This window comes from Rhinatrema bivittatum, chromosome 10 (assembly GCF_901001135.1).
Source record: "Rhinatrema bivittatum chromosome 10, aRhiBiv1.1, whole genome shotgun sequence".
Classification (NCBI taxonomy): domain Eukaryota; kingdom Metazoa; phylum Chordata; class Amphibia; order Gymnophiona; family Rhinatrematidae; genus Rhinatrema; species Rhinatrema bivittatum.
The window spans coordinates 89,072,818-89,086,467 of record NC_042624.1 but is presented as its reverse complement, the minus strand read 5'-3'; the positions used below and the strand labels follow the sequence as shown (position 1 = coordinate 89,086,467).

General features: G+C 36.5%; 1 protein-coding gene across 19 annotated transcripts in view; it reads left to right on the top strand.

The window, feature by feature from the left end:
- Nucleotides 1–13,650, top strand: part of ADGRL2 (adhesion G protein-coupled receptor L2) — a 579,402-nt gene that overhangs the window by 524,269 nt on the left and 41,483 nt on the right. For all 19 annotated transcript variants that reach the window (XM_029618001.1, XM_029618004.1, XM_029618002.1 and 16 more), the window contains 6 exons: nucleotides 4,773–4,895; nucleotides 5,199–5,404; nucleotides 7,520–7,693; nucleotides 8,066–8,275; nucleotides 9,970–10,190; nucleotides 12,350–12,416. In XM_029618001.1, coding sequence (XP_029473861.1) covers nucleotides 4,773–4,895; nucleotides 5,199–5,404; nucleotides 7,520–7,693; nucleotides 8,066–8,275; nucleotides 9,970–10,190; nucleotides 12,350–12,416 — 1,001 coding nt within the window. The remainder of the gene's footprint in view (nucleotides 1–4,772; nucleotides 4,896–5,198; nucleotides 5,405–7,519; nucleotides 7,694–8,065; nucleotides 8,276–9,969; nucleotides 10,191–12,349; nucleotides 12,417–13,650) is intronic.

The window sequence follows — 13,650 nt, the reverse complement described above, 5'->3', positions numbered from 1 at the left end:
TAATACGTTAAAATCGTCAGCTCATGTGCTGCAGCAGTCAAAAAAGCAAACAATGTTAGGAATTATTAGGAAGGGAAAAGTGAATAAAATTGAAAATATAATGCCTCTTTATCACTCCATGGTGAGACTGCACTTGAGAACTGTGTACAATTCTGGTCGCTGCATCTCCAAAAAGATATAGTTGCGATGGAGAAGGTACAGAGAAGGGCAACCAAAATGATAACGTGGATGGAACAGCTCCCCTATGAGGAAAGGCTGAAGAGGTTAGGGCTGTTCAGCTTGGAGAAGAGAAGGCTGAGGGGGGGATATGATAGAGGTCTTTAAAATCATGAGAGGTCTAGAACAGGTAAATGTGAATCGGTTATATACTCTTTTGGATCATAGTACTAGGGGCACTCCATGAAGTTAGCAAGTAGCACATTTAAAACTAATCTATGAAAATAATTTTTCACTCAATGCACAATTAAGCTCTGGAATTTGTTACTAGAGAATGTGGTTAGTGCCGTAAATTTTAAAAGGCCTGCACATGTAAATCTTGGGCTTTGCGTGCACTGGGCAAATTTTCAAAGGTGCCCAGCCACGTGTGTAAAGCCTGGTGTGTGCATAAGGGGTGGGCTGGGAGGCATGTTCTGAGTAGAGAGGAGTGAGGGCGGGCCAGGACCGTGCCATTGATTGCTGTTCCAAAGACTCATGTGCCAGCAGCTGGTCGGCGCGCGCAGCTTACTTCAGCTCGGGAGCTGAGGTAAGTTGTAAAACAAAGGAAAAAAAAAAAGAAAGGTAGGTTTTAGGGGGTGGGGAGGAGAGGGGAAGAGAGAGGGAATTTAGGTAGGAGGGTAGGAAAGTTTCCTCCCAGTTCCCTCCTTAATTGGAGCGGGCTGCGAGGGAACTGTGGAAGGCCCGAATGTGTTGCTGCGCAAAATTGCAAAAGTCCTCCCCACCTTGCGAGCACTGCCCGCACATATGCTCGCAGATTATAAAATCTGGCGCGCATTTGCATGCGCCCCATGGATTTTATAACATACGTGCGCATATTATAAAATCGGCGCATCCATGTAACTCTGTTTAAAAAAGGATTGGATAAGTTCTTGGTGGAGAAGTCCATTACCTTCTATTAATTAAGTTGACTTAGAAAATAGCCACTGCTATTACTGGCAACAGTAAAATGGGATAGACTTAGTTTTTGGGTACTTGCCAGGTTCTTATGGCCTGGATTGGCCACTGTTGGAGACAGGATGCTGGGCTTGATGGACCCTTGGTCTGACCCAGTATGGCATGTTCTTATGTTCTTTCTTCTAGGTACTTCCCCATGTCGACAAATTCCGTATTTTTGAAATTCAAAACTTGGGTCTTTGTGTGACTTCTCTGTATCTTATTTCTCATATCAAGCCATACTGATTGATGATCACTGGTGCTATAGTGGGCACCTACCCGGACGATATCTCTGTTAATGAGCCCTAGGTCGTATAACTCCCTCCCTCGTGGATTCTATTACCATTTGTTTGACGAGAGCCCCTTGCAGGGCATCCACTATCTCTCTACTTATGGTAGATTCTTCAGAAGGGATTCTCCAGTCTACGTCCAGCAGTGGCTACAATTTAAAAGTTTTCTTATCTTAGTTCAGACCCAAAAAAAGCAATTTAATGTGCACACTTTGGAGCTGCATTTAAATAAACTCTGCCCCTCCTAACAGCTAGAGTACACTATTATGCAATTCTACTAGTATCCTAGGCTGAATATTTATACAAATTATTATTCATATGCACATATTGAGGTTTTTCTAACCAGCATCCTTTTGTTTGAACAATTTATGCTGTTTCCATCATTAGCAGTTTAGTCAAATTGTATGTGCTATTCTAAGTAAATGGAACAGAGTTAACACAGAAATTCAGCAGGCTATAGCATATTTAATGCATAGCCAGATTATGCATTAGTGTAAGAGCTTCCCTTCAGTTGATTAGCTGATTTCTGGGATTAATTGAATTATTTTCTAAAGAGAATTTAATGTGACATTTACCACTATCCTTTGTCACCTCCCACTCAACCAGTTTCTAACCCAATCAGTCACTTGAGGGTCTATACCAAGATACTCAGTTTGTTTCTAAATAACCTATGTGGATTTGTGTCGCAGATCTTGCTGAAATGCAGGTGCACTATATTTAATGCTCTTCCCTTATCCAACTTTCTGGTTACCCAGTCAAAGAAATTGATCAGATTCATCTGACAAAATTTACTTCTGGTAAAGCCATGCTGCCTAGGATCTTGTAATCCTTTGGTTTCCATAAACCGCACTATCCTCTGTTTTAGCAGACTAAACTGCCTGTCGTTCCCAGTCTTCTCATGTCCACTTTCGTGAAGAGAAACTACATCCACCTGTCTCCAGTTCTCCTGAACTATTTCCCACTCTAAAGATGCATTGAAAAAGTCAGCCAGCAGAGCAGCCAGAACGTCTCTAAGGTCCTTTAAAACTCTTGGATATATTCCTATCTGGCTTCATCACTTTATCTACTTTTAGTTTAGCTAGCTGCACATGAACAGAGGCTTTTGAAAATCATTAGAGGTTTACCTTGCTTCCAATTCTAGTTGCATCCATTTTCCATGGTCCTTATTCTGGTCCTTTCTCAGAACACAGAACAGAAATATTTAAACAATTCTGCTTTTTTCTCCTCAGCCTGTACATGTTCTTATCCTTTGCTTCTAAGTTTCACTATGCCAATTTTGAACTTTCTTCTATAACTAACATATCTTTAAAAAAAAAAAATAGCCTTGTCTCCTCATTTCTGTTTTATCGTATTTGCTGTTTTTCTTCTATTTGCATCTTTGTTTTGATTATTTTCAAAGCTTCTCTTACCTTTTCCAGATACTGTTGCCTCTTTCTCTAATTCTGCATTTGTTGTCCTTATCTTTTCAGCTAGAAAACCATAGCAGCCTTTCTTTCCTCTTATCTTTATTTCTTGCCCTTACAATATCTCCTTTTAGTTTTGCCCACTACTCATCTACTTTCTCTAGATTTTTCTGTCCAGCTAACAGCTCCTTTAAGTATTCTACCATTTTATCAAGGGTTAGTTTTCCTGAAGTCTTGGACCCTCACCTTAGAATGATCCATAACTGCATGTGATCTAATACTGAACCACAACATACGGTAATCGCTGGATCTCAATAATCATCCACTACATCATCAGAAACACTGTCCCCATTGGTAATCACTAGGTGGTTTCCTTTACCAGTTGTCAGAATAGTTCTCCCTGCAAAGAATCCAGGAACTCCCTGCTTTTGGAAAACACCATGACTGGGATGACCAGTCAACATTCAGCAGATTAAAATCACCTTGCAGTAGCACTGCCCCTTTCATAGTAATATTTGCGAATATCCTCCATTAAATTTCTGTCTCTTTCTTCTGCCTGCAAAGGAGGTCAACATGTCACACCAATAGAAAATGAGATTTTCCATTCTTTCTTTCCAGATTAATGCACAGTTCCTCCTTACCTTTTTTTTTTAGAGGTGGCAGGGAGGTATCTAGGGAGGCCTTGTTTCATTTTATTTTCTGTTTTTTAATGTGTTTTTTTTTTCATTTCAGCAACCAAACTGAAATAAACATTAATCATAACCCTGAAAAAGAAATTGTGGGTGGGCTACACTTCCCTATTAATTATCTGAAGGATCTACTATGATATTAATTAAGCTCCCCTGAATGTTGCATTCTGTTTTCATAAATGACTAACAATTAATCTAAATTACTACCACATTATTATGATTAGTATTATTTATTAGATTTGATTGACCGCTTTTTGACTGCCAGCCGATATCAAGTTATTCTTTGTAATCCAACCTCATAATTAGTGGATTGGATTACACTATAAATAAGAGATCAAAGGGGATCCATTCTTCTATTTGTAATCCTGTTAAGCCTTGGTTCTGTGCTGCATGATTTTGAGCTAAACTGTAACATAATGCTCTGCTAAGCTGAGCCTTTTTATTATTTCATGTGTGTTGGTGGTATTAACAGAATATTTTTTTCCAATGACTAATAGTAATAATATAATCAACTTATACAATAAAAAATAATCATTTGAATATAATTTAATGTTTGAAAGCAAGAATAGTAAGAACTGTGATATAAAAGCTGTAGGTTTCTTCTATAATTTTTATAAAAATGGAAATAAACTGATTTCATGATTTCTTCTAGAGTTAAATTTTAACACACTCATGGTTCCTCTTGTGTTGAATGAAAGCAGCAATATTACTACTCATCTTAAAAGTGACCAGTTGTTGGTTCCTTGGCTCTTGCTTCTTTGCCTTATTCCTAAATGTTCTCAGTTTTGTGTCCTCCTATGTCTGTTTTTTTATGGTTTTGGACATTTTGATTGTAATAAAATATTTATCATATGTTATGTCCCTGCTCAGGCTTTTAAAACGTGTCTGTTTTTTGTCCTGTTCATACCTTGTATTGGTCCTTATGATGCTGGTGTGAGGCTTCCCTTAACTTTAATTGATCATGACCAAGGAGGAAGAATTTTCAGAAACTTCCTATGCCAGCACCTTATGTCTCCTAGATAAAAATAAAGTTCAGAGCAAAGAACAGAGGCAAAATGAATTGCCTAAAATAAATCCTACTAGAACTATAGACATTATACTAGTATACATGCTGCAAAAAGCTATTGAGAACAGTAAAGTAACATTTTTATAGTGCATTAATACATGCTATATGGTAATCTGATAATAGGAACGTATTTTCTTCTCACCTTCCTTTTCCTGTTTGCATTTGATCCAACCAGTTTTGGAAGTGGCAGTGCTAAATACTGAAGGCCAGGTGCAGGACTTGAAATTTCCTCAGGGCAGTAAAGAAGGCAATTTGATCCAGCTCTCTGCAAACACTCTCAAACTGAACAGCAGGAATGGTAAGTTTTTGGCACATGAAGAGCATTGGAGTTTTCGCTAAGGCCAAAACTTCTGTAGCTTGTACTGGTTTAACTCGTGTGTTTGTGTGTGTACATTTCATTTTATATGGAAGAGGTAAAACTGTTTACCTGCTCTAGATAACCTAATGTCTTTATATTTTAATTAAATATTTTGAGACTAAAATATTTTCTTTCATCAAGTGTCATGCTTCATCTCATTGCACCTATACACGTGCAGAGAAGACTGTAAAACAGACATTCTCATAAATCCAAATTTTTTTTTTTGCTTATTTTGTTTTCCAGGACAAGCAAAGCTGGTGTTCATCCTTTACAAAAACCTGGGTCAGTTTCTCAGTACTGAAAATGCAACTATAAAACTTGGAGGGGATTTGACTGGCCGAAACAGTACCATTGAAGTGAACTCCCATGTCATTGCAGCCTCTATCAACAAGGAGTCCAGCCGGGTGTACCTAAATGAGCCACTGTTTTTTACCCTGGAACACATTGATGTGAGTAAACTAACGAATTAAAGAAGGCCATAAAACCAGTGAGAGAAAGAGAGAGGGGGTGAGGGGGACAATGATGCAGAAAAAAAAAATGTTTCTATTTGAATTTTAAATGTTGCAGTAGGTCAGATACACAAGTTTATTTAAGTCAATGAACATAAAATTAAATGAGGCTGGTTCAATGATTATTAGAACTTAAGTGTATTCTTAATGAAAGCTAATTCAGTAATCAACATGAAAATGGAAATGAGACTAATTTGTTTGCAAGTGAAAATTAACTCTTACCTTAGCAGCAGGACAGCAGAGTATCATCTCTTATTACTTTGTGAAATCTAGCAAGTTTAAATGCCACCAAGCTTACAGCCCGTTTTTTTTTTTTTAATTTCAGACTTTATTCAAAGCCATGCTTCAAGTCACAAAAACAGGGTTATTCTTTGGGTGGGGAAAGTCCTGCTATGTTAGTGTACCACAGAATTTATTTATTATATGCCTTCATGACCTTTGGCAGGGAAAAAATGTTCTCCATCATGGATTAGTTTATCCATGCTTAAATTGTCTATGTACAGATGGTCTTAAAATAAGCAAGTGGATTATATGTATACAGGAAATGACACAAGGTTATTACTCCTCCATGCTTGCTTAGGCTAGTTAAATCTGAGGAAACTTTGTATACTTTAAGACTTGATTCAAAACTTTGCTAGAAATATTACTCTTTGAATAAATGGGAAACATGCCTGAGATTCATTTTTTGTATTGGCCATTTTATTTACTTACTTTCACATTCCATTTTTTGGCATTTCAAAGCAGATTACAGTCACGTACTTGTAGGTATTTCCTATCCCCAGGTCTACATTTATACCCAAGGCAACAGAGAGTAAAGTGATTTGCCCAAGGTCACAAGGAGCAGCAGTGGGATTTGAATCTTGGTCTCCTTGATTCGTAGCCCGCTGCTCTAACCACTGGCACATACCAGTGCCAGTGGTTAGAGCAGCGGGCTACGAACACTTTTAAAAAGAAACTAAAGACATGGCTGTTCAGCCAAGCCTTCCCCACTACAAACTCCATTGCCTGATCTAGAACTGTACACCACACATCTCTGTAAACAAAACTTTCCAAATTTTCATGCATAATATTCATTAAAGAGAGGTTGGCCCCTTGCCCCCTCTTCTGTATATAGTATTTATTCTATTTTATTTCACTTTATATATTTATTGCTCCGTTCACCCCCTCTTTATTTTCCTACTCCAAGTTAAGGCTTCCTTGTTATAATGTAACTGTATGCTCCGTATCTCTTGTTGATTGGTTAATTGTATATTCTGCTTAGTTCATTGTAAACCGAATTGATTTGATTTGTATCAAGAAAGTCGGTATATAAAAGCCTTAATAAAAATAAAAAAAATAAATACCATGGTTTAATTCAGATCCCTAATGTATTGACTAGTTAATATTTGATATTTATTTATTTATTTGTGCAATTTTTATATACAGTTGCCCAGAACAAAGAGTTCTATCTTAACGGTTTACATAATAAATTAACTTAAGACAGTTAAGAAAACAGAAATAAATACAATAAAACATCAATAAAATAAAATAAATAGAGTTATTTAAAAACTAAAATAGCATAAGTAAAGTTAGAAATAAAAAACCATAAAAGCTGCTATAGATTCATAAAAACTCTTGGGTATTATCTCTGTATGCTTCTAAAAAACACCATGTTTTAAGATCTTTTTTGAACTTCTTTAGATTATCTTGCATTCTCAAATTTGGTGGCAGACTATTCCAAAGCTTTGGCTGATAAAAATGAGAGGGAGAGAAATATACAAAAGTTAAATCGAGTGAAATTTTCCTGAAGCTACATTATCTGAAGAGAAAAATATTTAAGTATTCTATAATACTACACTTTAAACCCATTATTATTTGAAATATGTTTAGTATATTTTAGATGGTATAGTCCTTTTAGCTACATCTTGTATGTCTTGTACAGTGTGATCTCGTTAAGTTGAAAGAAAGTTTGTAAATTAAACATTTAAGGGTTAGTCTAAACTACCATTCCATGTATCCTAATTACAATTTATCATTGAGTTAAGATTCATGTTCTTTTGTCATGTTTTATCCTAGACTGTTAATTACTTCAATGCAAACTGTTCTTTCTGGAACTACTCCGAGAGGACTATGATGGGATATTGGTCCACTCAGGGATGCAGGCTGGTGAACACTAATAAAACACATACTACGTGTGCATGTAGCCATTTAACCAACTTTGCAATTCTTATGGCCCGTAGGGAAATTATGGTAAGCATCTCCCATGTATTTCTCATGAACGTGTTCACATTTGTGAGACCTACATTGTACTGATATTAATCTCTCTCGTTCACTGGGTGTGTGTGTCCACATGAAGATGAAATGACTCTTAATTGTTACCTTTCCCTTTGGTTCACAATGAACAGCTGGAAAGTAAAAATACTGTCTTGTTTAATTTCAAACCTTTCTGTAGTTTGGGTGTTTGTAGATGTATTTTTTATAATCTGGCTCTTATGGCAAATATGTCTTCCAACTCCTGAGCAGTTTTCTTCTCGATAGCTTGTAAAGTAATGATGACTGCCAAGTATTTTTGATTGTAATAACAAACAGATGTATTAATGTGCTGAATTCTTCCATTTTCAGTATAAAGACAGAGTGCATGAGTTGCTTCTCACCGTTATCACTTGGGTGGGAATTGTTATCTCACTTGTCTGCCTGGCCATCTGTATCTTCACATTCTGTTTCTTCCGTGGTCTACAGTGCGACCGTAATACCATTCACAAGAACCTCTGCTTCAACCTCTTTATTGCAGAGTTTATTTTCCTAATTGGCATTGATAAAACAAAATACGAGGTAAGTTAGCAATTGATCTTTCTGAAAAAGTTGAAGGGGAGGTGGATTTTAACTTAACACTGTCAACTTAGCATTCTTAACTGACCTACCAAGGCTTCAGTGAAAGTTTTAAAAAGAAAAAAATACTTCAGCAAGAGAAATGTTCACATATATTGTTAAGTAGTTTGTTTTTTTTTTACATTAAAATAGTTGAGGTTTTGTATTTTCCTATATCTTGACATAGTGGGGTTTTTGTTAAATAGATGTTGGGTGTATGGCAGGTTGAAGTAGTGTTAATGTAATTGAATCTTGAACAAATAGTAGTTCAGTGTTAAATACAAAGTCTGTAGTAGGATATGCTTTTGTTTTCAAAGCAAAGAAAAATGAACAGAATTTTATTTATTATTTGTATTATTTATTTTACTTGATTTACTGTTATTTGAATAAGACCATCAAAATGGTTCACAAAAAAATTAAAATAGATCTAACAATCTCAGAACATTTTAAAAACATAAAACCAATAAAATACAAATATCAACTAATAAAAGTAAATCCATAAAAAAAATTATCCTAGCAGCATACCAGTCTTTGTACAAATGTGTGTTAAATTAAATAACTTATTAATCAGAATAAAAAGGATTCACAAAATACATAACACAGTAAAGTAAGAAAAGATCAAAGATCTAAGAATACATCAGCTAACTAAAATTAAGAAATAGATATAAAAAATAAAAATACAAAAATATTTAAATTGTTCATACTCCTAACAGTATATCCCGGAGAGAAAAATCATACTTTCAAATTCTTCCAAAATTTTAAGACTGCTTATTCACATTTGTGATTCTTTTTGAAGAGAAGCCATTGCCAGTCTATAAAGGGGTAAAAGGATCTCCACCAACTATCCAAACTGGGTAAAATTAATTACCCCTCTCAGCTCCTCTCCCTTCTTTGGAACCTCCTTACCCCATCTATATTTTTATAGGCGCAGGAGGTATCCACAGTTCCTCTTACCCTGCCACATTTTGAAAAACAGCAGCAGTGGGACAGAAGCAACTGGAGATCATGCCCGTGGGGAGGGGCCGAGGGACAGCAATCAATTTTGGCTAGTTAGGGCCCTGGACCAGTTACACTTATGTTTTTGTTTTTCTTTTTTTTTTCTGTGTATTTTATTTTGGATAAATGCACTAAAAAAAAGTTTAGTTTATCTGCACATTTTTGTTTTGATCAGTCTGCTGTTGAGTTAATATCAGTTAATTTCTTTAACCTTTTAATTGTTTTTGAAGTGAAAGCCGTATACCATGTATAAATAATAATAAAATGCAGATTACAGTACACTGGGTCATGGTATGCTCCTCAAATCACTGAACTACTTGCAAGATTTGTTTACTATGACTATAGTAGGCATTTAAAGAGGTTAAGGCCACTGAATTCTAGGGAGATGAAAGATATGGTGAAGAAGCTAGCTATCTATGTATGAGGATATGCTGTTATAACATGCTCATTTGTTAAATTTCTTTTAGTATAATCTTTTTATAATGCACAATTGTAAACCTATATATTCTCAAATTGGTGTTAAACTATTCATGTGTTTGGGCTTATTAAATCTTGGTTTTAAACTTTACCAAATACGTAATTTTATACTTATAATAGATTGTGTGATACAGCTGAGCATTATATCTATATATTATGTTGTATATATATTTTTGTCTTTTCAGCTTGCATGCCCAATATTTGCAGGATTCCTGCACTTTTTCTTCCTTGCGGCCTTTGCCTGGATGTGCCTAGAAGGTGTACAGCTCTATCTCATGCTCGTGGAAGTATTTGAAAGTGAATACTCAAGGAAAAAATACTATTATGTTGCTGGCTACCTCTTCCCTGCCACAGTAGTTGGTGTTTCAGCAGCTATTGACTACAAAAGCTATGGCACAGAGAAAGCGTAAGTAATTGCAAGCAACCAGAATGTTTTTCGTGTGAATCATTCTTCAAGCTTGTTAGCTGTCAGGGGGTCTCTGAAAGGCTAAAATAGTATCTGAAAGCTTCATTGGTGAGAAAATGGCAATACAGTGTACAAATTGCAATCAAGTCTTTAGTAATTTTCTAGGTTCACAGGACTTGTTTGCTGGCGAGACAGATTTTATATTATGGTTGGTCTCTTAATACTAAAGATCGACCTGAAATAAATTGAAAAAATAATTTTTTGGCTTCAAATTGATATTAAGTAAAAAAGAAAAAAATATGTTTATATATATCTTACTGTGTCTGAATGTCTTAACCCCACTCGGTTTTAAACTGATGCTTCACTGGGTCTCTTAGTTTTGCTGGCCTTCTAACTCACTCTGAATTGTGACAGCACTATGTTTTATATATGTTATGTTTCGCATCAGTAATAATATATTTGGCAAGTACAGTTGGATTACAATTGGCCACTTCATTTTATTAAAAAAGGCAGGTATTTATGGTCATTGACAGGATAAAGTAAAGCATAATTGACAATTAAAATTAGTTACAGACTGGGAAAATATTGTTGAAAACAAAAAAGCTGTTTGATTTTGCTAGGGATGAAAATCTCATGAAATATGTTTACTAAGAAATTTTGGTACATAGAAACATATTTATGTACCATTTTGTTTAATTAACTCCCAGACCCAATTGGGGCTGTCTTAGGGCCTCATTTTCCAATATCACACAGTATCGCATGCAATACCAAAAAGGGGTGTTACCTTATGCTAATAAGCATTCGTATCACAAATTGCGATAACAGCTATGCAACACGCTCCAGAGAGAGAGAGAGAAGAGAGAGAGAGAGACTTGCTATAGTGTCTCTTCCCTAGACAGGTATTTGTATCCCTATGAGAGAGAGACTTGCTATAGTGTCTCTTCCCTAGACAGGTATTTGTATCCCTATGAGAGGCCCAACTAGTAACTCGAGGTGGGGATTAGGTATTAGTGTAGGGGGTTGGGGGCCACTTTCACATTCAACATGAGACTTACGAACAGAACAGTGGTCTCTTGTGAAGATTTGATGGCCTTCAGAGTGAGGAAACTCACTCCAAGATGAGATTTGGGCAATGTTCTCTCCGGCCAAATCTCATTAAGAAGTGAAAAAGAACTTTCTCCGATTTGTGGTGTTCCCTTCTGCATTAAAATGTGAGAAGTGAATGTTTTGGGGTGAATAATCAAAAGTGGGCATGTTGATGCCTGCTTTTTGTGTGGTGCTTTTTTTTTTTTTTTTTTTAAAGGGAAAACATGCGTAGTTACCTCCCCTGACCTAACCTAACCCTAGAAATACCTCTAATGAACAAGTAATTCTATGCACTGCATTGGTATACAGACCCTGTTACACGTATAGGAGACAGGCAATAACCAAAACAGGCTATTTCCACAAGAGGGGGAAAAACACTTTTTTAATATGCTAAAATGCATTTGATTATTGCACATTTTATGTTTGGTACATTTAAACTGAATATAAGCAGTTTAAACTGAATATAAAAATGAAAGCCAAACAAGGACTGAGTTGGGAAAATCTGCCAAAAAATAAAATCCACAGTAATCAGTGTCAGTTAATAAAAATCATTGTCAGATAAAGTTATTATTGAATAAATGGAAACGAAAGTTTTAAATATATGTTTAACATAAATGTATTTAAAATTAGGGCAGGTAGTGTTCTGGGTTTCTACATAAAATAATGCACTTTGACTACAGAGAGTGGTGTCCATCATGGTGGTAAAGTCTCGAAATGGGTTAATTTTGCACATATCTTGACAGGAGCAAGCCTCATTCGTAGGCCAGGATATGCTGAGTCTGATCTCAGTCTCTCCAGTTTACTTCTGTCTGAGGCCTGTGGTGTGCACATGTTTATTCTTGCATGAGCGATAGATGTGCAGGCTCCGGGGGGACCCACACAGTGGACAGATGTCAGGCCACATGGGTTAGAGAGGGGCACCTGGAGTGGTGGGAGAAAGTTTCAAGGAGTGACAGCTGATCTCTTATATAAACTCCCTGCTTAGTATGGAAGATATTTTATGTACTCCATTTATGAAACGTTGAGGGTTTTATGTAATTCTTACCTTGATGCTTTTATTTCTTTAATTATAGTTGCTGGCTCCGGGTAGATAATTATTTTATTTGGAGTTTCATTGGACCTGTTGCATTCATAATTCTGGTAAGAATGGTTTCATTGTAATAACATTTTCAGACAAAGGAGGGACAGTTTTGTTGCTGTGAAATTTAATATACAATCGTATTAATTTAGCCATGGTCACAGATGTTTAACTGAGCAAAAATATGGGGTTTGTAAATTGCACTTCTGGGGGTGTGCAGTTTTTGATATTTTATTTATTGGGAAATGTTTCCCAACCTTTATACATCAATGCTGAGTATTCTTCAAAGGCATCAGACCACATTGAGGGGTAATTTTCAAACAGCCCACTTAGGGGTAAATTTTAAAAGCTCGGCGCACACCAAAGCCGGGAGATATGTGTGCGTCTGGGGCCTGCGCGTGCCATACAGAGTTTGAAAAATGTGCAAGTACACGCATATCTCATGTACGCGCACAAAAACATTTTTTGGGGAAAAAAGGGGCTGGGCATGGACATTCCTGGATTTTAGCATTAAAACAACTCATAACTATTTACGTGCACAAGTGCGCACCTGGGTCCCTATCTGCTTTTCTTTATTTCTGCTATGGGGATGGAATGTAACTAGTATAATAATAAAAACCGTGGCTAGTTAGTGAGGCTTGAAGGATTGGGCGTGTCTATGATGATTTTTCAATTACCGCACCATGCGCTGTTAGCGCTTCGCATAGGTAGTATTGCGGGGTGCGTTAACGTTTTCGAACCCCGCAATACTTGTACTTCGCTACTTGCGAAGTGCCAAGAGAGAGAGAATGCCCCTCATTTTCATTAATCCCACCCAAACCTCTCCCCAATCCTGCCCCTTTGAAAAATGTACATTTGCACCATGCATTACCGTGCCTATCGTGTGCATTATGACGTTAACGCATGCGTTATGGCGTTATCGCCATAACGCATTTTGATGAATGACCCTGTAAGTTAGCTGAATAACTTCTCTAGGTAACTCATTATCAGAGTTAGCCAGATAAGTTGTCAGACTGACTAGTTATGCCAGACAACAGTCCTAAAGTTAGCAGGGTAAGTTTATCTGGCTAAGACTTTAGGAGCTCCGTTGAATATAGCTTAATAATCAGCAGCACTCTGCTGAATATCCATGACACGTTATCCAACTAACTTTAGTCAGATAAATCGTCCACACTCTATGTGGTAGATTTTAAAAGAAGTGCGCCAATTTTATAACATGCGCGCTCATGTTGTAAAATCCATGGGCCGCGTGCATGGATTTTATAATCTACGTTCACATGTGCGGGCGGTGCGCAT